The 21,897-nt window shown below is 51.3% G+C and overlaps 1 protein-coding gene across 3 annotated transcripts in view; it reads left to right on the forward strand.

Moving 5' to 3' along the window:
• The first annotated feature begins 408 nt into the window (after positions 1-408).
• Positions 409-21,897, forward strand: part of USP31 (ubiquitin specific peptidase 31) — a 29,121-nt gene continuing 7,632 nt past the window's right edge. For all 3 annotated transcript variants that reach the window (XR_002466637.3, XR_002466636.3, XM_021543846.3), the window contains exons 1-15: positions 409-990; positions 11,390-11,527; positions 11,966-12,054; positions 12,925-13,017; positions 14,163-14,298; positions 14,821-14,965; positions 15,729-15,912; positions 16,421-16,532; positions 16,747-16,841; positions 17,359-17,436; positions 17,626-17,755; positions 19,019-19,138; positions 19,295-19,520; positions 19,895-20,053; positions 20,936-21,088. Coding sequence is in view for 1 of the 3 variants with exons in the window: in XM_021543846.3 (XP_021399521.1) it covers positions 409-990; positions 11,390-11,527; positions 11,966-12,054; positions 12,925-13,017; positions 14,163-14,298; positions 14,821-14,965; positions 15,729-15,912; positions 16,421-16,532; positions 16,747-16,841; positions 17,359-17,436; positions 17,626-17,755; positions 19,019-19,138; positions 19,295-19,520; positions 19,895-20,053; positions 20,936-21,088 (2,440 nt within the window). In the remaining 2 variants the exon portion in view is untranslated. The remainder of the gene's footprint in view (positions 991-11,389; positions 11,528-11,965; positions 12,055-12,924; positions 13,018-14,162; positions 14,299-14,820; positions 14,966-15,728; positions 15,913-16,420; positions 16,533-16,746; positions 16,842-17,358; positions 17,437-17,625; positions 17,756-19,018; positions 19,139-19,294; positions 19,521-19,894; positions 20,054-20,935; positions 21,089-21,897) is intronic.

A 21,897-nucleotide genomic window follows, 5' to 3' on the forward strand; every position in this document is an offset into this window, starting at 1 on the left:
CGGCGGCGGCCGGGGCTGCGCGGGGAGCCCGCGGTAACGGGCCCGAGCGGCGCGGGCCCGGCCGGGCGGCTCCGGGAGCGGCGCCCGGGCCGCCGCTGGGGCGGGGCCCGCGAGGGGCGGGGATGGGGCGGGACCAGGGCGGCCCCGGGCCCGCCCCGCGCCAGCACCGAAGATGGCGGCGCTGCGGCAGCGTCTGCCCGGGGCCGGGGTGGCGGCGCGGTCACGCGGCGGCGCGCCCCGCCCCGCCCGCTGCATGGCGGCGCCGTGAGGCGGCGGAGCCGCGGCCCGACCCGGCCCGGCGGGATGCGGCGGCCGCCGGGCTGAGCTCCGGGCCGAGCGCCGGGCCGAGCGCCGGGCGGGCTGAGCGGGCCGAGCGCCGGGCGGGGATGCGCGCTGCGCCGCGCCGCCATGTCGCGGGTGAGCGGCCCCGGGCCGGCGGGCAGCGCCAAGGAGAAGCGCTCCTTCAGCAAGCGGCTGTTCCGCGGGAGGGCGGCGGGCGGCGGCGCCGGCTCGGCCCCGGCCGCCGCCCCGGCCCCGGCGCCGTCCGGGCGGTCGCTCGGCGGGTTCATGAGCCGCGTGCTGAAGACCCTGTCCACGCTCTCGCACTACAGCAGCGAGCCCGAGCCCCGCGCCGGGCTCGCCCCGCGCCTGCCCCCGCCGCAGGCGACCGGCGGCCTGGGCAGCTGCTTCCCGCCGGGCCCGCCGCGCAGCCCCGAGCCCCCGCCGCGCCCCGCCGGCAGCGCCGAGGCCGTGCCCGGCGTGGCGGGGCTGCGCAACCACGGCAACACCTGCTTCATGAACGCCATCCTGCAGTGCCTCAGCAACACCGAGCTGTTCGCCGAGTTCCTGGCGCTGGAGCAGTTCCGCGGCGGGCCGCCCCCCGCCGACGGGCCGCCGCCCGCGCCCGGCGAGGTCACGGAGCAGCTGGCGCAGCTGGTGCGGGCGCTCTGGACGCTCGAGTACACCCCGCAGCACAGCCGCGACTTCAAGGTGAGCCGGGGCCTCGCCCCGTCGAGGCGCGAGGAGCGAGCGCACGCCGCCGGGAGCCGCCCCGAGGGCCGGTGCCCCGGGGCTCGGGGCTCCGCCGGCGGCGCCGTGGCTCACATCGGCTCCAAACGCGACACGACGTGTCACCAGCACACCGGCACCGTGGGCTGCCCCGGTCACCAGCTGTGGTGGGTGTTTTGCCGCTGGTCCGAGCCCCCACGCGGTGGGAAGAACGCGCTGGCATTGCCAGCTCCGTGCCCGTAGCTCTGGAGTGCTGTCCCTGCTCCCAGCATCGTCCCAGAGCGGCAGACCCTGGCCGGATGACAACGCTGGGCACCCACAGCAGCGCCCTGGGCATGGGACAGGTGCTGCCACTGTGCTGTTTGCTCATGGTGGTTGATGCTGGCTGATGGCTCTGGATGGTTTTTATTGGTGAAAATACCCATTTTACCATTTCATTCTGCTGCTGTGCTACCGTTAGGGAGGTTGCAGCTGTTTGGGAGTTGCGAGCTTGCATGGAAGGAGGATGTTGAGAGCTGTGCCTTGTAGTCTGCTAACCAAGAACTTGTGCCACTGGGCTGATTTGGGGAGTGTGTTTCAGGAGTACTGCTTGGACTCTCTTGCTTGGACTCGCTGGTGTTTGGCCCCGTGATGTTCTCCTGCCGTTCTCAGCCCCTGTGCTGTGGTTCTGTCCGACAGCCCCTGCCCCAGGAGCTGTTGGAGCACAGGGCTTGGTCCTTGCCCTGTGGCGTAAAAACACCCTGCCGTGGCTTTGGATGAAATCAGACACAAGTGTTTTAAAAGTCCCCTAGGCCTGCTTTGCCTCCTGGAATAGGGGGAAGTATTATTCCTGGCACAGAAGACTCCATGGCTGTGTAAGAGAATCAGAGGGTGGGTGGTAGCCTCCTCCATGAACTTAGAGACACTTAGGGGAGTGTCTGCCACTTTTAGGGGTATTTTTCTTTCAGAGTGACTTGCAGAGGAGATGTTCAAATGCATGAAAACAGTGAGAACATAGACACGGTCTTGGGCTCTCTGCGTGCAGTTCAGCTGGGGTATGCAGCAGGTAGAGACTGGGTCCCAAAGCCAACTCTCCCTTGGTGCCTGCTGGATGGTGGGATGTCCTCGAGAGTTCTCTCAGGTGGCAGTGGCCTTTGGCACCCTCGGTCGTTTGCGTGGCCAGCACCTCTTCCCTCTCCTCTCTCTGCTTCTCCTGTGCCTTTTGAGGCAGCTGCACCCACCTGGCCACAGGGGTATTCGCCGGAGACCCTGGCTGTTTGCCTTCTCTCAGGATGCCTGCCACAAGGACCATGTGTGGCTCTGGTCTTTTCAGAGAGGTCTTTATGGGGGAGCACTTGGAAAGTCGATCACTCAGTGACTCCAGTCTTGGCAGCATCACAGGGCACTCACCTTGACCCGTCACTGCTCCCGAGGTGGTGTGGCAGGAGAAGAAATTGTGGATTTCTCCTGAGTAATAGCAGGAAAAAAGGTTGTGAAAGCACGATTGGCTTCTGACAGCAGAGCTGATAGAAGGGGGAGCAGCTCTCTTTCTAGGCCAGGCTCTGCTGTTCACGCAGGCTGTGGGAGCAGGGCTGGGATACGAGTGACAGCAGGAGGAAGAGCATCAGGGCCAGGGATTAAATTAAGGCCATTTCCGCGGGTGTTGATAGCAGAACTTTGCTGCTTGCAGGGGCTGCTGACAGTAAGCGAGTACTGCTCTGCTTGTGGATGGAACTGGAGCCCATCCATCTCCTACCTGCCAGGTCCCTGGAGGTTTTGAAAAGCCTCTTGCTGGAGGGAGTCTGGTCCCAGTTGATCCAGTTCAGTGCTGCATGGTGCCAGCAGCTGCAGGACTGTGTCATTGTGTCAAGTGCTATTCCCTTATATATAATAATAGTAATATTGCTTCTAATAATAATAATAGTAATATTACTAATAATATGAAATTAATGTTTCTAAAGACAGTTAAGTTGCCTGAACCTGCTATTAAATTCAGTTTTTAATTCAGCTTTTTCTCAGCAGCAGATTTGCACAGATTTACAAATGTAAACAACGGGTTTAGACTGGAGAAAGGCAAAGATCAGTATTTTCATTCTGGAAACTGTTGCTTCTCCCCAAAACAAGGAAAACATCCCCCCAGCTTGTTCTGCTTAGAGGGTGGAACATTCCTAATCTGCCTTGTTGTAATTGTTTTTAAGGGTGTAAAGTGTTTTCACAGAGTAATTTTTGGGCTTTCCCTCCAACAGTAATAGTCACTGACAGTAATATTTATTTGATCAGCAAAAGGCTCTTTAGTCAGCATGCTTTCCATGTGCTGTTTTGTTTGCTATTTTTTCTCTTTTGGCACCAAATGTAACTGGGCAAAGGCACTTGCTAATTCCTAAATACTTCTCTGCAGGTACTAAATTTATTTTAGGACAAAGGATAATACTTTTTTTTATTTTGCTCATTCTTATATCTGTAGGCTTCTCTATTGGAAGAGAGGAAATTATTAAGCATGTCTTAGAGTCCTTGTGGACAGGGGCATTTGAAGGAATGATTTTTGGAATGCCTTTTACCCTCAGCTGGTTTTCCTTGGTAGTGTTTTCTCTCTTTTGAAGTTGGTCTTCAGGAAATAACCCATGTCATGGATCTCTGAATGATGTAGCTGCTGAAACTGAGGAAAAAGCAGTTCGAGCAACTGGTTTGTGCTAAGTGGTTCATCTTGTATTTGCAGGCTGAGGGGAGAGCCTGGCAGAGAGCTGCACAGAGAGGGGATGAGTGCTGGTAGAGCAGGGGAAAGCGGGGGTGTAGAAGGCTGAGGTTGTAGGAAAGGCTCCCTAAGGACTGGACTGAGAGCTGGAAGCAGAAGGGTTTGGTTCCTGGGTTGGGGGCAGAACGGGAGCACCATGGCAGAGTTGGTAGTTCCTGGGTGTCTCTGCTGAGGATGACTTTCCCATTGGTCCTGTGCTCCTTTGCTGTTTGCTTTAACAATCCTTCTCTTCCGATTGCTCAGTGGGTTTTGTTTTCCTGCCCGAACAAAGCTGCTGCTTTCATAACAGGGGCCAATATTGCGGCTTGTGCTTCCTCTTTCCCCTTTGTGATGGTGTGACAATGGTGACAAACATCTATTGTATAAGCAGGGCTTTGGGCTTGTTTTTTTCCAGGGAGCTGTCCTGTCCTGCCTGCAAAGTTCCTGGGAGTGTCAGACAGGGAGGACAGAGTGCCCTTTGTATTGCAATACTCGGAGGTGATGGTGGGGGTCTTGGCAAGAAGGATTTTAATTTAAACTAATTGGGCTTGAAAAATTATGTTCTTATGCAAATCCTCTGTCTTCTGTGGAGTGTGGGTCTTCTATGAATGATGAGGCTCTTACTGTTTTGAGATTTTCTCTGAGGCTCTAAGGCAGTTGAGCACTGAAGCATGCTAATGTTTAACTAAGACCCTTTGCACGCCAGAGCTGGGATTGCATTTCTTGTCCTACAAGAAGATGGCCTTGGCTGTGACCTGCAGCATGTTCAGCAAATACAGCACAGTCACCAGAACTCAGTTGGGTTGGATTGTCAGAATTGGATCTGAACCCAGAATGAATCCCGTTGGTAGAGCAGGGATTATTGTGCCAGGTTAAAAGTGATTCTTCCTTTTTATTTATTTATTTTTAAACTTAATGTTTGATGTGAGATTTGCAGGTAGCTGTTTGAAACTCATTTCAAGGTGTTTTGGGAATGCATTTGGTGCAAATATCTCCCTATGGGACAAGCAATCTGCCAGCTGTGTTGGGCACTTCTTTGGGGGTTAATCACTAACTCCTGAGTTATGAAGGAACTCCTGGAAGTGTTGACATGGTGAGATCTCTGCCTCCTGTTAAAGGTGCCGTGAGAGCAGCTCTCAGCTGGGGCAGCGAGGCTGTCAGGAGCCTTGTCCTGCTCATGGAGCTGTCAGCCCCAGGCCCTTCTGCTCACCAGAGCCCTTGTGCCTTGCTAATGGGGCCAGTGATGTGTCAAATGTGATCTCCTGGGTTGTGTTTTATTGTTGTGCTCTCTGCCTAGTGCCAGATCAGTTATTTTATTCTGGATAGGGTCAACTGCTTATTCCTAAAATATTTCTGCAGAGAGCAAACTGTCCTCCCTCTGCAGAGAGGGACTGAAGAAAGTACATGAAAGAATAAATGTGAGACCCTTCACCCTTCCCTTCTGGTTGCTTGGCTGTTGGTTCCTGGTGCTTCAGTTTCTGTGTTGCTCTAAAGAGGCTTTGAGTGAGTTAGGTAGTATGGGATGTTGAAGTGTTTTTTGCAGTTCAGTCCAGGTGCTTTCAGCGGTGGCATCATAATGAGGAGGTTTGTCCTAGGGCTGCTCTGGGAATTGGAGTTGAAACACTTTCCTTTGAAACAAAAAGCTAGTTACAAATTTTCTACATAGTTTTTCTAATGGTTCTTGACATCACAGAAATGCAGTTCACTGAGATCACAAAAGTCTGGCAGTCTTGCCATGTTATGCCTTTTTCTTTTTTTTTTTTTTTTATTTTTGATGTTCATTATTAATAAGATGTAAGTCCATTACTGCATGTGTGGTTTGTTTTGTTTTACTTATTTTCTTGCCTATTTTTCCTTACAATTGCTTTACTCGCTTTCTATGCACATACTCCTAAACCCCCTGGGAAGGGTTTCCCGCAGCAGATCTGGTTGCTTTAAGGCAGCTGTCTGACTTACCTGTGAAATCCAAATGCTTTTGGGGATTTCTGTACTGTGCTTCAAACTTTGATCTGAGTGAGTGCGGCACAAGGCAGGGGAGCTGAGGTGAGCAGCAGAGTCCAGAGGTCGGATGTGGCTCACTGGGGGGGTTCTGCTAGAGGGGGCAGCAGAAATGTGGTGTGGGTGCTCCTTTCCAGAGCAGAGGGTTGGGTGAGGCAGGAAAGAGATCCCAGTGTGGAACAGCTCTGCTGCTCCACTGCCGGGTGGCCATGGGGGTTGGCAGGAGCCTCTGTGAGGCTGGAGGGGCAAATGTACATCATTGCCAAAATGTGTTTTTTGTCTTCTGAGTTTCCAGGTTTTTATTTCAGTGCTGCTTGTGCAAAATGACACATACTGAAAGTATGAGAACTGTGTTGTGCCTAGCAGCCCGTGGAAGCGGTGTGGGGGACACATGTTCCCAGGCAGCTTAATTGGGTCTGTGTTGCCCTGTGCTTTGTACATGGCCCCACTTCATTGGAGTGAACCCATTCTTCCTGCCATCTGAGCAAAGCACTGCTTAATGAACTTGTTTGCATGTGGCTGTGTTCCTGAAGTGAATATTTGTTATAATGTGCAATGGGAGGCTTCTCAGAGTGGTAGTGATGGGATTCCCCCATCTCAGTTTCTGTGTCCAACTTGGGACCTGAGGTAGAGCCTGGAGAGAGCAGAGGTGCAGGTGTGCAGCTGGAGCACGAGCTCCTTGGGCTGCTGGGCCTAGCCTTCCCATCCGTCCTCTGCGCCAGCGTTCACTGATAGTCCTTTACAACCTGCTCCTCGTTTGTGCCATTCTCCCCCTCCTCAATCCCTTACTCCTTTGTATCCCACCAGTTGCTCTACTAGTGTATCAGGAAAACAAGCTCTTGCTGAACAATATGGGATTTCTGCTCTTTGTAAGGGTGAATTCTCCCAGCAGCCAGTGCCGACTCCCTGCGGTGCCTTCTGGCAGCAAGAGCTGCACTCCTGGGAAGGGCCTGGAGAGGAGTGTGCCAGCTGGGGAATGCAGCACCCACAACCTGCCTCTGTGCCCGTGCACACTCGGCAGCCCTGGGTAACATCGTCTGGACAAACTTCACTCTCTCCTTAATGAGGATTAAGAGGCTTCAGCCTGGAAGGGTGAGAGTAGTTGCTGGAATGAGGGGTGTTAGGCATGGGCTGGTGCAATGATGCTTCTTGTCTGGGCTTGTTAAACGTGGTGGAGAATCACTCTGGTGCTGCTGTGCTGCTCCCTGTAGTTCTCCTCATGGCTGTACTTCCTGAAGTATTCTCATAAGGGCTGTGCTTCTTCCCCTCTGCATTGCACAGGGCAGGACTGCGTGGGGACACGGGCTGCCCATGGAGCTGCCACGTCCCGTGGGGTGCTGTCTCCAGAACCCTGGTGCCTCTGGATGCCCACAGGGCAAGGGAGGAGTGTTTTGTCCTGCCCTGGCTGCTGGGACAGACCTCCTGTCATCAAAGCTCCCTTTTCCCTGTTTGATGCCTGTGCTAAGGCCAAGTCCACAGTGATCTGCCCCTGAATGGAGGAGCTCCCTTCCTGAGCCCTGGGGCCTGAACCACGCTGCTGGCTGGGTACTGGTCTCCCCAGAACAGAACATCTCCAGAGAGGGGAAAGAGCTGTCTGTGTGTGAGCAGAGAGGGTAATTCAGGTAACTGCTTGTCTGCTGTAGAACTTCTCAAACGCAAAACTGTGGCTGTGGGCTTAAGAAAGAGAAATAACATGCCTGAGCATAGCTCACTGTTCAATAGGAGATAAAGAACAGCCTTTCTCTCCTGTGCATGTGTGTCATTGGGTCAGGTCTCTGATGAGCTGACTTTATCTGTTCATGTGCAGAATCCTTCCACAGTTGCTTCCTAGCAGGGCCACACTGCTAAGTAGCAGATTGGCATTTTTCCTCTAGTTGTCTTTGTGATCTGGATCAATAATAGCAGCAAAGAAGAGGCCAGTAGTTCAGCTCTGTTTTGATCTATTTATTGTATCTATTTAGAGCAGTAGATGAATTCTTATTGAACTTTCAATGGCCTGGTAAAAATGATAATGTGTCTTAGCTGTAGATCTGCTTCATGGACAGGCAGAGACTGATATGGTTGTAGGGTGCTTGCATTAGGGATACATAAGTGGGATTGATAGGAAATTTTGATTTTCCCTCTTCTCTCTTTGGATGAAGCCACTTCACTGAGGGTGTCTGTGTACCCCTGTGTGCACATCTGGTGGAATGGAGGATCCACCCACCTCCTGCCAGGCTCACAAGGGCTGAGCTGAGGAAAGGGCTGAAGGTGCTGTGCCTCCTGGAAGGTATTGAGAGGCAGTGTCAGAGTCCATGCCCACTCCTGGTGCCTCATAGCTGAAGCAGCAGCACTGGAATTGTTCCAGAGTTACTCTTGATACCCTGCAGTGCTGGACAGAAGCTGCTCCGATGTGCCAACTCTGTTTACAGGAGAACCAGATAGAGGCAGAGGATTAACAGCTCCTGGGGGTTGGTAAATGTGGTGGTTTTCATGTGTTTTTAAAGCATTTGCTTCCTAACTCTGTATCTGAATCCAGTTACAGTTGTTGCATTGCTGCAAGACCAGCAAAATTAGGTGTTGTCTTAAGTGATGAGCAAAAGAGGGGTGTGAAAGTTTAGGGCTATGGCAAGGGCAAGAAACCTTCTGCTGGGCTGGAAGGTCAGACTTGGAAAGTAAATATGGAGAGGTGCTGGGTGGCCAGTGCTTGTCTTCTTTGCCTGTCAAATGTTCCTGGAGCTGTTCAGGATGGAACAGAGGGACATTGCTTCTGTTCAGGGATGGCCAGTCTGGCTGCTGAGAGGCTGCAGTCCCCCATCCATAGCACAGGGCTGTGGGGACCCCCAGCTTCTGTGCAGCCCTGTCTATTGCCCAGGGCTGTGGGGACCCCCATGGTGTTCTGCCTGCTGCCCTGAGTCCACCAGGGAACAGGGAGGTGTGTGGGGCTGTGTTTGGTGCTGACCCATCAGACTGGGGGGCCTTTAGGAGTTCCTGGTATTTGTCTCAGTTGTTAAATTGTTCATTTGAGTCGGCACCTCTATCTCTCTTCATGAAATCATGTCCCTCAGCGCCGAGTGTTCTGTGTGCCCATTGTTCCCCCCACACCCTGTGTGTCTGGGGTTGCTGCCTCAGCCCCTGACACGGGCTGGGAGGGGGGCACACGGGCTGGGAGGAGGGCACACGGCGCTCCCTGGAGCAGCAGCAGCAGGGCTTTCAGTAATGGACCCACTTGTAGCTGGCAGAAGGTGTGAGTGACGCTGGGAACGTGCTGCTGGTGCTGGAGTGTTTGTTTAGCAGAGCCTCTTGTGAGGAAGTTGCATCTGATATTTTGTAGTGCTTCCTGAATCACTTCCAGCATCTTGTGATGTGTCTCCACAGGCAGCTCTTTATCCTTAGTCCTCTCAGGCTGCAAGAGTGTTGAGAAAACCAGAGCAATTATCGTGGAGATGCTTCTGAGCCGAGCAGTGACACAGATTCGGAGCGGGGCACGTGACTGCTGTGCATCCGTGGGTTCCCTGTGCTTGGGATTGGTACAGACTGGCTGCTGCTCTCTGGGGGCACTGCAACCCAGGGACACACATCAGTAAGAGCCAGGGAGGCTCTGGACTGGAGTGACGTGCTGTGCCTCTGGGGAAGAGGCAGTAACAAACACTAGTAGCCTGGACCCCCAAATCCTTATGTTTCTGTACAGAACCCCTCCATGTCTCCTTTTCACTTTAAATACTGGATTTGCTTCCTCCCAGCAATGCCAGGAGCCTTTTATCATCAGCTGTGTCTGGACAGGCCCTAGAAGTGCAGTGACAGTGCCTGTTGGCTGAGCTGGCTGGGACAGAGGACACCAGATGAGGCTGCTGGCTCTGGCTGATGGGAGAGCGTCAGGGCCTGCTCCCATCACACTGCTCATGTCTTGGCACAGAGGGGACACGGCTGCTGTCTCAGCACTTCTTTCCCTTGGCTTTCTGATCAGCTCACTGAGAAGAGTGAGCCTGGCTTTGCTGTGACCTGAGTGCTGCTGGAGCCTCCTCCCTCGGTGGGAGTAAGGGACACGATCCCTTGGTGCTGAGCTGGGCACGGTGGGTTGGAAGGATGGGCACAGCTGCTACAGCTCAAGTGTGTTACTGTAGGAGCATGGAACGGTTCTGGAGAAGATGTATGAGGTACCCACTAGGCTGGACTACAATCTCAGCTTCACATGTTAGTGATTGATTTTCAGTTTGAAACTTGGCACACTAATTTAAGGGCTAAATTGAATTTTCAGTGTAGGTTTTTTTGAACAAAGTTAATGTTTGCAAAGCAAGTCTCCACATGTATGCCTTACATTCTTCCTTGCATAATTGACTGGGTGCATTCAGTTCACCTTTCTGCTGAAGAAGGGCAAGAGGTATCAGGCTGGTACCTGAAGACACATTTTTAGATCCATTTTATGGATTATATTTTATAATTTTTTTTTCTTCCACTGGGTTTTGCATTGCTTAACAGGAGCTAGGAGCAGAGAAAGCTGTTTGGTCTCCATTAATCTTCAAGTGCCCACAGACTGCTTCAAATTTCTCTCCCCCATGAAAAAATTTTCAGCAGCATCCCAAGCTGAGGATTACATTGGACACCAAGCAGAGGTGCTGGGGTCACACCAATGTGGCACAGAGTGTTGGCTAGCAACCACTCCCATGGCTCAAGCTGTGTGCACATATTTTGTGTGGGAGAGTGCTGGTCCCTGCACAGCAAGAGCAGTAAATCTGCTGTCAGAAGGCCTGCACATATGTAATGAGAGCAGATTATTTCTGTTTCCCATTATTTTGCAGCCTTGAGACAGTGGACAGATTATACAGCATAGAGGGTATATGTTTATCAGTCCTTTCCTGCCTGTTTCATCACCACCCCACTCCCCAGTGACCCCATTTTCAGAGGGATAAAGCGAGCAACCCAACCTCATTTCTCAAATCTGTTGCAAAGTCTGATTAGAGGAGTGGAGGAGCTCTGGCACAAGGTGCTTGTGCAGCCTTCTGGGCCCGGGCTCTGCAGTCCTCCCATCCATTCCTGCCCTGCAGGTCCTGTCTGCCTGTGCTCGTGCACTGTCCCTCCTGGGGAGCTGGTCAGTAAGTCAGAGTCCTGTGTGAGCAGTTTTTCTCTCCGCAGGTGTGCCAAGGAGGTAGGTGCAGCACAGCATGGGATGGGTGCTGCTCCAGCACTGGTTGCTCTGGAGTGCCATGGTTCTTGTGTCCGGGGAAAGCTGCATCTCCCTGGTTGGGATGGCAGTAGGAGATAGTGTTTAGGATGAGTGAGTTATACATAGTGGAGTCTTGATACCCAGTGGAAAAAATTCCATGGTGGCCTGTGCTACTCCTGTGCTTGGCAGGGTGCTGATGGGAAGTAATTTTGCTCTACCTGCATGATGATGATCAGACTGTAGAAGCATCTGTGATTTAGATGTCCTGATTCTGGCTGAGTCCTGGAACTGTGGACCTAGATTAGCATTGAACAACAGCATCAAAGTTTTGGGGAGATGTGTGACCAAAACCACAATGAGCAAGACTGAGTGTGTGGGCATTAGGAAACTAAATTGTTGTTTTGCTTCAGCTTGAACAAGCAGAGGATTTCATGAGGGCAGGAGTGTCAGGTGCTGTGAGGCAGGGGTGGGTGGGATGGAGTGGCTCGGGTCTGCATTGGCTGGTGCTGCACTGTCTCTTCTCTGGGCAGAACATCGTGTCCAAGAACGCGATGCAGTACCGTGGCAATGCCCAGCACGATGCTCAGGAGTTCCTGCTTTGGCTGCTCGACAGAGTCCACGAGGATTTGAACAACGTGGTGAATTCCGGTGGCATGCCTCCACTCAAGGTGAGGGATTCTGCTGGGGGACAGTGTGGGAGTCTAGCTTTGCACACAGGCTTTCCTTTTACAGTAGTTTTCCCCATTGGCTTATCAACTTCAGTAGTTCAGGTGGAACAAAAGCGTGGGTTAAAATAATGTTTGTTTCTGCCCTGGAAATGTAACCAGCTGTTCCAATAATCCCTAGCAAGTGCTCCCTGAGGCAGTTGTGTTTGAGTGGCTCTGCAATAGCCAGGAGGTGTTACCAGCCCCGTGCCCTTCCCTGCCCACCTCACCTTCCTGCATGCCCACCCCTGGGAGCATAGTGTGCTTGGCAGTTAAAAATGCTTGTGGCATTTTTCCAGTGATTTTGGCTAAGCAAGGTAAAATTTGACTGGGGTTCTGGAGCCACCTGCTTTGTGCACTCCCCACACCTGGTGTGCCTCAAGGTTTGTTCCTCTCTTTTAGCCGCCACTGGAGGATGATGTGCTGCTTGAGGGCCCAGCCTTTCCCATCAGTAGCACTTTTGTGCAGGAACTCTTTCAAGCCCAGTACAGGTATGGTATTTTATAAATTTGTTGAATGTATGGCTGACCCCAGTATAATTCTAAAATGACACTAGCCCCCAGTACAGTTGGGACTGGTATCACTGTTAACAACTGTTTCTGAATTCCTGCTGAACTAAGACCTTGCTCTAGAGAAAAGAGAGAATTTCACTGTTTCAAAATTGGTATATTCTGTGTAAATCTGCAGTATGTACCACTACACCTGCTCCTGTGCATCCTGAGAGTGAGTCAGCTTCACGAGCAAAGGCTCAGGAAAGCCTAGTGCTGTGGGGCTCGCCCTGACTGTCAGAGGGAAAGCCCATGGCAGGATCTAGAGGTGCCTGGGAGTTAGGGATCCCCAGTGTGTGCAGAGTGCTTGTCATCTGGCACTTGGGAATTCTGAGCTGAAGTTATCATTGTCCCTTCAGGGTTTTCCCTTGAGTTTTCCTTCTTTCTGGGAAGAGGGCTTTCTAATTTCAGAGCTACTGGATGAGAACAGCTGAATCACCTGTATTCCTTGATGGCATGTGCCTGTACTGCTGTAAGAATTAAAATTGCTGGGCTTCCTCCCCAGTATTTGCCAGCTTTTCCTTTGCAAAGGCGAAACCTTAAGCCTGGTCTAAGACACAAAGCCATTGTAAGGTGCAGGTTGATTCTGAATGAGAATGGAATTCTGGAGAATGAGGATGGACTCTGGAGCTTTTCCTGTGTAAGAGCTGTGTGCACCCCAGTGCTGACTGTATCTGTCCCTGTTCTGTAACTTCTCTCCAAAGAAAAAACCCTTCCAGGGATTCCCGTTGGGTCTGCTGTTGGGATTTGATGGTTTGTGCATTCCCAGTGGAGTGAGGTGTAACTGTGCCCTGTTGTCCATGTTGCTCCCAGGTCCTCCCTGACGTGCCCTCATTGCCAGAAGCAGAGCAACACCTTTGACCCCTTCCTGTGCATCTCGCTGCCGATCCCTCTGCCGCACACTCGGTACGGAGCTGTCCTGGGCGCAACGTTGGCTCTTTCCTTTCCTGTGCATCTCGTGTTCCTCAGTTTGCTACAGCAGGAAGGCAATACCAGCAAAATCTCTGAAAAGTCATTAAAAAAGATAGATAGGATCATAGTAGATTTAATGTTTTGGTTTGCAGGTAAAATGGAAAATTGGGGCTTTTACTTGAAAGGTCTATCCTTCCTGTAGAATTAGTTTTGGGAGAAAAAAAATCTTCACTTCACATAACCAAAATATTTGCTTTTCACTTGATTCATAGCATTTTAAAATTAAAAAAGGGAAAAGGATGAAGCACACATTGTTTTTTGAGCACAGCCTCACTGATCACTCCAATTTCAAAAATTGAAGTTAAAAATCTTTCCTGCAAAATGTTTTGCTTTTTTGAAAGACAGCTGATGCAAATACAGAAAAAACTTCAGGGGAGGAAAAAATCCAGATAAAACATTCAAAGTGAAGATAGAGGTTCATAGCAAAACTACCTAAGGTATAAACAAACCCCTTCACCTGGCGTTTGCATCCAGAAGATTTGTGTAGGTTCCAGAAGCAATGGAACAGTGTGATGATAGGGCAGATTAAACATTGCTGTCACATTTGCTGTGGAAATCCCTGCTTCACCACTGGGTGGAGGCTGAGTGGGCTGTGCAGGGAAGGTGTCCCTTCCCTCTTCTCTCCCAGCAGTGCTGCTGGCTGCTCTTGGAGGCAGGCTTGAGGGCTGAGAGGCAGCCTGTTCCCAGTAGCAGCTCTCCCAAGTCCTTCAAGGTGCTGTCTTATACTGACTGTCCCAAGCTGGATCCCTGCTGGGAAACTGGTTGCCTTCTCATAGACAGTTTTGGTTTTAACTTTGTGGGACTTTTTTGAGTTGTTCTGCTGGTGGGAGTAAGTAACACCAGGCCATATAGTAGGAAAGGAGTGTGTGAATCAAGCACCCTTGTCTGGCTGCAGCTGAGTGCAGCTCCAGTGTGAGGTGGAGCTGCACAGCCAGGAGGGCCCTGTCCCTGGTGGGCAGCCTGGATGTGCCCAGGGTGGACTGAGGCTGCTCAGGCAGTGCCCAGGGCAGGCTGAGGCTGCTCAGGCAGTGCCCAGAGCTGCTCAGCCCAGCCTGGCAGTGCCCCCATGCTCTCCACAGGCCACTCTACATCACCGTGGTGTACCAGGGCAAGTGCTCCCACTGCATGCGCATCGGGGTGGCCGTGCCCATCTCCGGAACGGTGGCCAGGCTGCGGGAGGCTGTCTCCTCAGAAACCAAGATACCCACGGAGCAGGTAATGGGTGGGGCTGCCCACCTGTGTGGGCACCTCCCACCCTGCAGTGGGAGGAGAGGGGAGGCTTTTGTCCCTGGTGGGATATATAGGAATCGAAATTGGCTGCCCATGGTTGAACAGGGAAACAAGGTAGTGGTGGAAATCTGGATCATGCTTTTCCCTGTGTATGGGCTGTTTGAATCCTAGTGATGTTGGAATAGCCCTCAGTGCAGTGTGCAGACCTGCCTGATCCCATGGTGATCTCTGCATGCTGGCAGTGAGGCAACCACCGGGCACCTACAGCGAATTTCTCTGTAGGAAGAGCTTCAGGAAAGCTATTGAATTCCACCAAAACCTCTCCATATGTTGCTTTTATGCCAGCTTCTCCCAGTTTATGGCTATCCTTTTCCCCATTCCTTGCTCCTGGCTGATGACAGGATGTCTTGACAAGTGCCATCCCTTAGCAGGAAAACCCCAGCTGAGAGATGAGGGACTGAGCTGAAAGCAGGGGTGGTTTGATGGTTCTGGTTTGCCTGCCTGTAGATCGTGCTGACAGAGATGTACTATGATGGGTTCCATCGCTCCTTCTGCGACACTGATGACTTGGACACCATCCACGAGAGTGACTGCATTTTTGCCTTTGAGACCCCAGAGATCTTCAGGCCTGAGGGCATCCTCAGTCAGAGAGGTGAGTCAATAACTCTTAATGCCCACCTCGGGTGACTAGTGAGGGAGGTTTGTGTGGGAAAAGAATGAGTGCCACAAGCTGTTGATGTTCTGGTGTATTGATTTCAGCTCTGACTTTGTCCAGGCTCATTCCAGAAGATTTAATAGTGTTGTCAGCTGGGAGGTTATCAGGCAGTGTTGTACACTCCTTTCTGCCTCTTCTCAGGGCTGATGCTGCAGACCAGGCTGGCTTAATGTGAAATCTCTTGTCAGGCTTAATTTAAAGGCCTGCTAGGGGCCAGATGAAGCCACTGAAATTGTGTTACTTAAAATCAGATTGCTAGTGATGAATAAACAGTCTCAGGAATGAACGAACACTTTCTCTTTCCAAGCTCAAATTCCTCAGCCTCTGCATGTCCCCTCAGTGAAAGGTAATCATGGTATCCTGGGCAGATGGAGTGTAATCAAAGGCAAATTTTATTATTGGAAGTAGCAAGTTGTGTTCTTGGCACTTTAGTTTTTCTTGCGGGCAGTAAAAGCTGAGAGTGCTTGTACAACCTGCTGTGAAAAATCAGATGGGGAGCACTTGCATATAATGTCCTTCTCTAAAGAAACAGTCACTGTGAAAGGTAGTTGCTCTTTGAAGCCTTTGTCCAGGTGATGAAAATGCTCTGATTCCATACTGACCTGCTCCTCTGTAGCCCAAGGAGGGCTTCTTGAAGGGGGCATCAGGGCACTAAAGGCAGATGACATAATGAAATGTTTCCTTTCTCCTAATTTTTCAGGAATACATGTGAACAATAACCTGAATAACTTGAAATGTGGCACTGAGCACTCCCGAACAATAGCTTACTCTCAAGGAACAGTGAAGTCTGGAAAACTGGAGCAGTCCTGTCCTAAACTAGCAGCAAATGACAAGATTGTCTTGCTGGTGTGTAACAGAGCGTGCACTGGACAGCAGAGCAAAAGGTGACTGGCAGCAGCGTGGTTGGAGTTACTCTTCTGGCTGCTTCCTAAACTGACCTGCATCTTACTTTCCTGCAGTACAGGCTCCAGGTGAAGGAGCAGCAGCTTGCATCCCTAGCTCACATCAGGTGCTAAAGTACATGTTGATGAAAAAGCATTAATGGGTGCAGCAAAATATTTCTAATTTTGGTGAACTTCAAGTATTGCATTACTGTAAAGAAACAAATGCAGCTCAGTTGAGAGGATACACCACCTTTGTCTGGTTTGAGAGCAGCATGTTTGACCAGGCCCTGTTGTGGGTGGTAATTTTTAATTGGAGTGAAAATGGGAGGAGGGTGAGAAGTGAGAAACAACAATTCCAAAGGCATTTGTATATCAGCTGGAGCCTGAGAACTGCCTCAGCCTCTGATGCTTCACAAAATTTCACATAAAGTTCTCTCATATAGTTTAGGGTTCTGATTGCTGAACAGGATAATCTTAATTGTTCCACAAATGCTTCTCCTTCCCATAGGTTTGGCTTGCCCTTTGTGTTGCACTTGGAAAAAACAATTGCTTGGGATATTCTGCAGAAGGAAATACTGGAGAAGATGCAGTATTTCCTGCGGCCTGCAGCCTGCTTGCAGGTGAGGCAAATGTGAGCTGTTGGATGCACAGGTTCCATTGCTGTACCTCAGCCCTCTGTCAGCTCATTAGCACAGGCATATTTGAGACCTCCTGCGTTTGCTGTGTCGTGTCAAATGTGTTCTAGGGTAAAGCCTGACCTCACTGCCCAGCTGGTGGGCAGGTGGGCAGGTTGGGTTGGAGCCGCTGAGGTGGTCTCTGTTCTCTCTTTTGCAGGTTTGCCCATTCAGCTTGCGAGTGGTCAGTGTTGTGGGCATAACATACTTGCTACCTCAGGAGGAGCGACCCCTCTGCCACCCAACTGTGGAAAGGTGAGCTGGCCCTTGGGTGCCGGGTGCTTTCCAGAGTGGAGAGAGCTGTGTTAGCTGGGAGCTCGGCGTTTGCCATGCAGAAATGAACGGATGTGTGGAATGCTCTGCAGAGGCCTGAGGAGCAGGGAAATGAGGGAGCATCCTTAGGAAGCTGTGTGAGAATACCTCAGTTGTGTGTCATGCCATCTGGAGTCTGTCCGCCCTGGAAATGGAGAACAGAATGAAAATATTACTCTCACTATTTAAATTTTTTTCTTGTGCCTGTTATTCTTTGAAATGTTGGTAAATGCCTGTTCTGTAGCAAGTGTATGTTGCCTGACAGAACTCACATACTTGGGTGAAAGCATTTACCAGCTTTGCCAAGTGTTTTGCTGCATGAATTCCTTTTGCTCCTTTGCAAACCTCAGCTGGGGAGTGAAGGAAGGGTGAAGAGCTTGTGGAGTGAAATTACATGCATGTAGATGATGTAGACTTTGGATTGAAAGATGGTCTGACTTATTTCTGCTCCTCCCTGCAGGGCATTGAAGTCATGCGGACAGGGGGGAACTGCTCATGTGAAGTTAGTGGTAGAATGGGACAAAGAAACTAAAGATTAGTAAGTATGGAGCAAAAACTTTAAACTGTGTTCACCTCACAATTGCTGCTTGCAGCTTGCTTGTGTGAACTGTGCATCCTTCAGCAAACATGAGACCACTCAAAGTCCACGTGTGCCCAGCCCCTGTCTGCAGGGACAGCCTGGGGAGCAAGGGGATGTGCTGGTAAATGTGGTGTCTCCCTGATGCAGCTTGTTTGTGAATACAGAAGAGGAATATATTCCAGACTCTGAAAGCGTCCGCCAGCAGAGAGAGCTTCATCATCAACCTCAGATCTGCACTTTATCTCAGTGTTTCCAACTGTACACCAAAGAGGAACAGGTAGATACAGACTGTGTACTCTGGCTTGTTCACATGCTGCAGGAACTCCCTCACTCCAGGCAGCTCTTTTCTGCTTGTGCTTCAATCTTCATTGATTCCTTGTGACAGGAGAATAGATTTGTAACACAAGATTAGTTATCTGTGCTGTTAGCAGAGCTCCTCTGCAGTGAGAAGGTTGTGGGAGGTCCTGCTGTTGGGTTCTTTGCTGCCCAAATGTTGATACAAGAACTTAGTTCTCTCTTTGGTAATTTCCTTCTGTGAAATATTGTAAATATTATAAAGGGTTAGGAAAATGTGGCTTCATGGGAGTGTTCTGGAGTAATTGTGTGCTCCCAGGCTTGAGCAGGGCTGGTGGGCCCTGGCAGGCACTACTGAGTGGGACCTCTCAAACAGCAGCACAGTTCTGCAGGACGTGGCTGCTCCCCTGCTCCGGCTCTGCTCGCTGTGTGAGGCTGAAGAGACAGGAGTGATGGTGTGCCCCAGGCAGGTAGAGAGGGCTCTCACCTGGCCCTTGCCTGGCACATGGAAGCCATCTGAATTCCTTCGGTAGTCTCTAATCTGCTGTACAAAGGGCTCGTCTGGAGGTAGTCTTTGGACCCAGGACTGAGCTGTAATAATTTGGGAGCCTCTCTCTTTCACAGGTGGGGGAGGAGTTGTTTGACAGCTTAAATCTCTGTGGCTGCTGAGTTCTCTAAGTATTGGACTGTGGAGGGAGGCTTGGGGGCAGGGAGAGTCTTCAGTATGTAACTCTGTGCTGTTGGGACTACAGAGGAAGAAGAGGGTTCCCAGAGGGCAGTGAAGTGTCAGAGGAACATCCAAAGTACACCTTTCTTCTTTCTGTTCTGATTTTTTTTCTGCTTTTTTATCCCTGCTTTTTTTTTTTCTACTGCTGATTTTCTTGTGAGAATACTTTTCAGGCTGCCAAGCCTGCCTGGTTTTTGCCTTGGTTTTTCCTTTTCTTTCTTCTCCACTTCCAAGGCATTGGCGTTTATAAGGTGCAAAAAGGGCCTCTGCACAGCAGCACTGGCTGAATTCTGCCTTGCAGCAGGAAGTGCCTCCTGAATGAGGCATACGTATCTACTTGTCACTTTGAAAAGCATCACTGGGAACCCTGCATCTCCAGTGAGCTTTATAAATGCTGGAGGGAGATGAGGCAGAGGGGTCAGTGTCTGCACTGTGCTTGGAACAGCAGAGGAACAGTGGTGTGGTGCAAGCTGCTTTGGAATTTGAAAACCAATACGCCCTCCTGCCTATTCCTTGTAGCTTGCCCCAGATGATGCATGGCGATGCCCACACTGTAAGCAGCTGCAGCAGGGTAGCATCACACTGAGCCTCTGGACCTTACCTGATGTTCTCATCATACATCTCAAAAGGTTTAGGCAGGTAAGGATGCCTGTAGTGTTGCTGGAGGACTGCTGAGTGCTGTGAGTAGACTCCCCTCCTTGGAAGCAGCCATTCTGCCCTGAGTGTTCCTCACCTGGGGTTTTCCCAGGCATGGTGGCCTTGGCCTCTGCAGCTCATGCTCTTCTCTGTACACAGGAAGGAGACCGAAGGATGAAACTTCAGAACATGGTTAAATTTCCCTTGAGTGGCTTAGATATGACTCCTCACGTTGTGAAACGCAGCCAGAGCAGCTGGAGCTTGCCATCGCACTGGTCACCTTGGAGGAAACCTTACGGCCTCGGCAGAGATCCTGAGGACTACATCTATGACCTGTATGCTGTCTGCAACCACCATGGCACCATGCAAGGTGGACATTATACAGGCAAGTGTCCTGCTGTGCTGTCTGTGGTGGGGCCTTTCAGGGAGAAGCTGGTCCTGTTTCTGTATGGAGTCACAAAGGGAGTCACTGATGGAAGCAGTGTCACAAGTTACGGAAGGTGAAGTGAATAGAGCCACTCCTAATTATCTGTTCTGAGTGGTAATGGTGGACAAAGAAAGTCCTGAAATGTAAGCTGTTTGTGTTCTGGCAGCCTCAGGCTTCCATCTTGCCAGTCAGACTGGAAGATGATGCAAGAATACATCTGTTCCTCTCATAGTCTGAGTCCATCATAGCAGATAACCTTATGTTAAATGTCATACATCAAACCTGAGAGCAGTAGGAGTGAGAGAGTCTTACAGTAATGCATTATTCCTTAGCATATTGCAAGAATTCTGTTGATGGCCAGTGGTACTGCTTCGATGACAGTGAAGTTCAGCAACTTTCTGAGAGTGAAGTCTGCAAGCAGACTGCTTATATCTTGTTCTACCAGCGACGCACAGCGATCCCCTCGTGGTCTGCCAACAGCTCGGTGGCAGGTAAGCCCTGCTGGCATTGTCCAGGGTGGCTCTAAGTTGTTTTTCATGGGTAGTTTGTCCTTCTGAAGAATTTTCCACCCAGCTCTGCTTAAACCCCCACTTTTGTGTCCCGGAACTCAGCAAGGCTTGTCTGAGTCTGTGGCTGTGTGTCAGAGGCCATGGGAATTTTCCAGCTCTTCTCCTAAGGCAGTTTTGGCAGGGAGACAGAGGAGATGGGGAAGCCTCTGTGCCCTCACAGGTGACTGCTCAGAGCTGCCCTTGTCCAGGACATCAAATCGTGACTCGCTCCTTCCCTGTGGCAGCACTCTCAGTCCCAAGGAGGCACCCATAGTGAGTGCATGTGTTGCTGGAATCCAGGGTCAGCTGTGGGCAGGTGCAGGCTTGGTGATCTCCCCCTGGAAAAAAAGATTTTTGTGGTGTTTGAGTGGCAGCTGAAAAGTTGCCAGTGTCTTCGTGCTGGTATTCACAGCATACATGGACCAGTGCAATTCTGTCTCCTTCTTCTGACCATAAATGCTCCGTTAGAGTAAAGCCCCATTCCCGTGGCAGTGTTTGGGTGCTGGGGCCACGAGGATGGGCTCGGGCATGGGCTGGCACACTGCAGCGGTGCTGACCGCTGGGCTGGCACACTGCAGTGGTGCTGACCGCTGGGCTGGCACACTGCAGCGGTGCTGATTGCTGGGCTGGCACACTGCAGCGGTGCTGATTGCTGGGCTGGCACACTGCAGCGGTGCTGATTGCTGGGCTGGCACACTGCAGCGGTGCTGACCGCTGGGCCGGCACACTGCAGCGGTGCTGACCGCTGGGCCGGCACACTGCAGCGGTGCTGACCGCTGGGCCGGCGGGTCTCCGCCTTCACGCTGACGCTGTGGCTCCCTGCAGGCTCCACGAGCTCGTCGCTGTGCGAGCACTGGGTCAGCCGGCTCCCGGGCAGCAAGCAGCCCAGCGTCGCCTCGGCCGCCTCCTCGCGCCGCACCTCGCTGGCCTCGCTCTCGGAGTCCGTGGAGCTGACCGGGGAACGCAGCGAAGATGACGGTGCGTATCGCTGCTGGGACACGCTGGGCCACTTGTCCCTCTGTTGTGAGATCTGTACTAAACCAGCTGCAAAATCTGTGGTTGCAAGGAACGGTTACTCCAGCAGCTGAGAGAGGCAAGAGCGGGCTCGGTGGGAGCACAGGTGGGCTTCTGTCACAGGAGCCTTTCAAAGAAAGCAAATGCCATCAACAAAATCTCTCAGTCAGGAACTTCTTGTGCTTGTGTTCTCTCTGGGTCTCACTGCATCACCTTTGTGGGGTGGCTGACAGTCCTGACAAATTTGGCACAGGTACTAATTGCTTGCTGCTGTGCTTATGGATGGTCCCAGGGAGGGAGGGAGATGCAAATTCACTCATATATGCAAGTTACTGTTCAGTTCCTGGCTTTGCCTGGTTCCTCCACACATTGTCTTGTAACTTCTGAGAACACAGAGCTTCATGGGTCAGTCAGAGCATTTGGAAGTTGGTGTGGAGATGTCCCTGCAGCAGTGCTGTGACAGCTGTCAGGTCTGGCCATGGAAGTCACACTGCTAAAATACTTACATTTTGTGTTTCTAAATACAGTTACATCACTTGATCTAGAGGTAGGAATCCTACTTTGCCTTTCACAGAATGCTCTAGGAAATATTCTTTAATACAGAATCATAATCCTAGTTGGTGATCTTGCCAGTTTCAAGGACTTTTGAGATGCAAACCTTGTGTTTGATCTGCTTTTCAAGGATGAGAGGAGAATCTGGGTTATCAGTTAGAGGCTTCAGACAGCTACTCCTGGGTGACCCCTAGCAAATAACAGTTGTTGGATTCCTCATT

Source organism: Lonchura striata, chromosome 16, assembly GCF_046129695.1.
Source record: "Lonchura striata isolate bLonStr1 chromosome 16, bLonStr1.mat, whole genome shotgun sequence".
Lineage (NCBI taxonomy): Eukaryota > Metazoa > Chordata > Aves > Passeriformes > Estrildidae > Lonchura > Lonchura striata.